General features: G+C 37.9%; 1 protein-coding gene across 1 annotated transcript; it reads left to right on the top strand.

Moving 5' to 3' along the window:
* Positions 1–739: 739 nt before the first annotated feature.
* LOC311296879 (uracil nucleotide/cysteinyl leukotriene receptor-like) lies at positions 740–1,588 on the top strand (the record flags this gene model as incomplete). Its single annotated transcript, XM_084418863.1, has 1 exon — positions 740–1,588. The coding sequence occupies one exon, from the start codon at positions 740–742 to the stop codon at positions 1,586–1,588; it is 849 nt and encodes a 282-aa protein (XP_084274989.1).
* Between the last annotated feature and the right edge of the window lie 1,964 nt (positions 1,589–3,552).

Here is a 3,552-nt window from a genome sequence, read left to right as displayed (position 1 = left end):
TTTTGGGTTCTCCTACAACAGGTTTACATGCATCAAAAGTCCAAAAACATTTTCTCACATTGAACATCACCACATTTTTCAATGATTCTCAAATGGACTGGATGGACAGTCTCTCTAAATCCCTCCTTTTTGCTAGCTACTCTGCTCTGATTGGCCAGATGGCCCAGTCTGTTGTGATTGGTCTACCGCGTACAGCGCATCTGTCTCTATCTCCTGTCAGAAAAAAAAAAAAACCTAATTTTTTATCTTAAGTTTATTCATATCTGGTGTTTTATGTGACGTGTAGCAGATGTCTTGCTCATATATTCTTGTGACAGCTGTGAAGTCAGTGTACAAAACACAGCACAGAGATTTATACACATCCACAGAGAAACTGGACATTCACTCTTCAGGTGATGAACTTCTGTTTTTGATTGAATTTCTTTTTTTTTTTCTTTTTTTTTTACCACCAACCACTTAATTGTGTTTATCTGTCCAAGGGTTTGGGGGCAAGTGTAAGATATTGAATTAAAAGAGACTGTATATCATTTAATAATGAAGTGCTCTGGTTATTTGAATGTAAACAAAGAATTTTTAGATTTCTAAACTGGATCGTTCATACTGGATGCATTAAAAAATATTCAAATCTTACTTAAACCTGAGTGAATGAACTCAGTTTAAGTCACTGGTTCATTTACGCTTCTCTTTTCCAGTAAATCACAGTTGCAGGATATATTGCTGAAGACAAACAGACAAGGAGATGAACAACTACACAGTGAACTTCACCACACCTGAAGCATCTACAAACTCCACAACTGATTCTTTCTGGTTACTTGAAAGTCTGAGAATTTGTGTGTTCAGCATGAATCTCCTGTTTGGTTTTCCTACTCACTCCTATATTATATGGCTCATCATCACAGGAACAGGAAGTGGAGTCGCATCAGAGTTCTTCATCCTCAATCTCTCTGTTTGTGAGCTTGGTGTCTGTCTGAATTGTTTGTTTTATATAATGTCAGTTTGCTTTCAGAGAATCTCAGAATTACCACTCTTTTTAGTAGGCCTATCCCTTACTGGCCGTCCTCTGTTTCAGTGTCTGATCTGTGTTGAGCGTTACCTGGCAGTGGTTCATCCTGTAACCTTTCTGAAGTACAAACCTCTCAGATATAGAGTGATCTGCTGCACTGCAGCCTGGATAACTATTCTTGTCTCCTGCTTCTGTTGCTTATTTATTAACTTGACAGAAAATGGACAAATATATACACATTTTTTCTCGCTGCAGTTCCTCCTCTACCCCTGCATCCAGTTGTTTTGTCTTGTAGCTGTTCTCAGAGCGCTGAAGCAGTCAGGACCAGGAGAGAGAAGGAGAGAGAGAGAGGAGGAAAACCACATGAAGAGAAGAGCGTTTCAAATCATTCTAATAACTACTGTGAGCATGACTATCATATATGTCCCATACAACAGGATTGTTTACCATTCTAACAAACCACTATATTCATACACTTTGGATCACAGGTTTGATCTGTTATACTGGCTGGTTTTGTTCAGCCTGCTCTTTATCTGCACCGCACTGGGAAACTCTCCTGTCTTTGATTTTACCATCCTCATTTAATTGTTTAATAAAATAATTAATCAAATAATATTACACAAAATTACTAAGTATATATTGCTTTTTCATGATATTATGCTACTTCAGATGTTGCCTTTCCTGTGTAAAAATGTTACAATCCTCTGTGCATAACTTCATAACTAATAGTTATTATATTTACAAACAGATTTAAGTTTATTCTGCACTATTTTTTTATTTTATTAGTAAGATGTAGGTATTTTCCACACATATATTTTACTATGTTTAAATAATATCATTAACGTATTGATAGTCTACCACGCATTTAGCATTTTTAACACTTTAGAGATGCACAGATGAATGCCATGCATAAATATAAATGTAGGAATCAACAGGGGTTAATTTAGGATAATCAAGCTTTTAATGTTGTTTATACGTCTATGTGGTGTTTGTAATATGCTTTAAGACAAACCATGTGCAAATTCATAAGTCAACACCATTGCTGAGTATTTTCTCCTTAAAACTGCAGTGAACCAAAGACAGTCTCAAAAACACGGTTTGAAATCGCTAGTGTTTCTGACGTCACAAACTACCTTGTAACCAATCAGGGGCTCGTTCTTCGTACGTTGCTTATTACATCCGAGATCAAATGACACATCCAAGATGATATCATCTTGCTAATCATGATCTGGGCTGAGTTTCCCGGTAACGATGTATCTTAGCTCTTAAGAGCGCTCTCTACGTGCAAGGTTACGAACGCTCGCGCAATTCGCGTTCTACGTGCTACTTAAAGGAGTCATAACCTAGTCTTAATTTGGATACCTACTGCTGTATTATAGTCTTTCATGCCCTTCTAAAAAAGAAAAGTGGAAAAAAAATAAAAACAGAGCTCCTAAAACCTTTATTTCTGAAGGCATTATTGTCTCGCGAGATCTGATGCGATGTTTTGGCTGTCGTGGACGGTCATTGTAATAATGCAAATGAGGGGCGCGTTGATTGGTTGCAGGAAGGAGGGGGGTTGACACCGCAGGTAACTTCATTACAAACTGACATCATGGCGCAAGTTGTCAATGAACCCGACCTGGCCGCGACCTACGGAATTCAACCGTATATGTTTGAGCCAGACTCTGAACCTGAGCTGGAAAGGGAAGATGTAGAGTCGATGGAAGGACGTCTACATCAAGATGTCTCTGAATGGTAAAGACAATCATTTTGACTAACGAGCTAAAACATTTGTTGCTAATTTCTCCCAAATAGGTTTACCTTTTATTTAATGTAGATTACATTAACGGAGATGTAGTCGAATTGTTTTTATCAGCTTTGTCGTGGAGATTTTAAACTGTATATTAAACTAATCATGTTTATAACATCTAACCTTATTTAACATCTAACATTGGAACAGGATGTACTGTACGAAACCAATGGAAAACTTGTGTCTTTGACTGTGTGCGTATGTATGTAAAAATAACACAGTTTTGGGAAATGAAACTAGACAGTCTGTTAGGATCTTGTGATTACAGATGAAGTCACCGCAAGATCAGAGTTTGCTTTACCTAGTAACAGAGGGGTTTGCATGTGAAGAGCCAATCAAATAGTGGGGAAATTATGTAATGCAGCCTGACATTTTGTCATACCTCTATACTATAAAAACTGTTGTATATGTGTTTTACGGTGGGATGTCTCAATGGAATTTGTCTGAGATCCTCCGGCCTTGGTTCTTCTTGGGAGAGTTCTCTGAGAACTGCTCGAAGACTCTCCCGGCCGTTATTAAAGCATTTAAAGGACATTTGCTGAAAGTCTGTCTGTTCATTTCTGCTGCGCAGCAGGTCAGTTTAGGGAATCAAGTAAGTTAGAGTAAGAAACTCGGCCATATGTCGACTAAAGACGCAAGAGCTGGAGTATAAAGGGTATTAAGTGTCGATTGTAGACGCTCTGTGTCGATGAGTAGACGCAACAGTTTTATTATTTATTAAGTGTCGATTAGTAGACGCTCTGTGTCGATGAGTAGA

The sequence above is a fragment of the Rutilus rutilus genome (genome assembly GCF_951802725.1).
Source record: "Rutilus rutilus genome assembly, chromosome: 9".
NCBI lineage: Eukaryota > Metazoa > Chordata > Actinopteri > Cypriniformes > Leuciscidae > Rutilus > Rutilus rutilus.
This window is presented reverse-complemented; position numbering and strand designations above follow the sequence as displayed.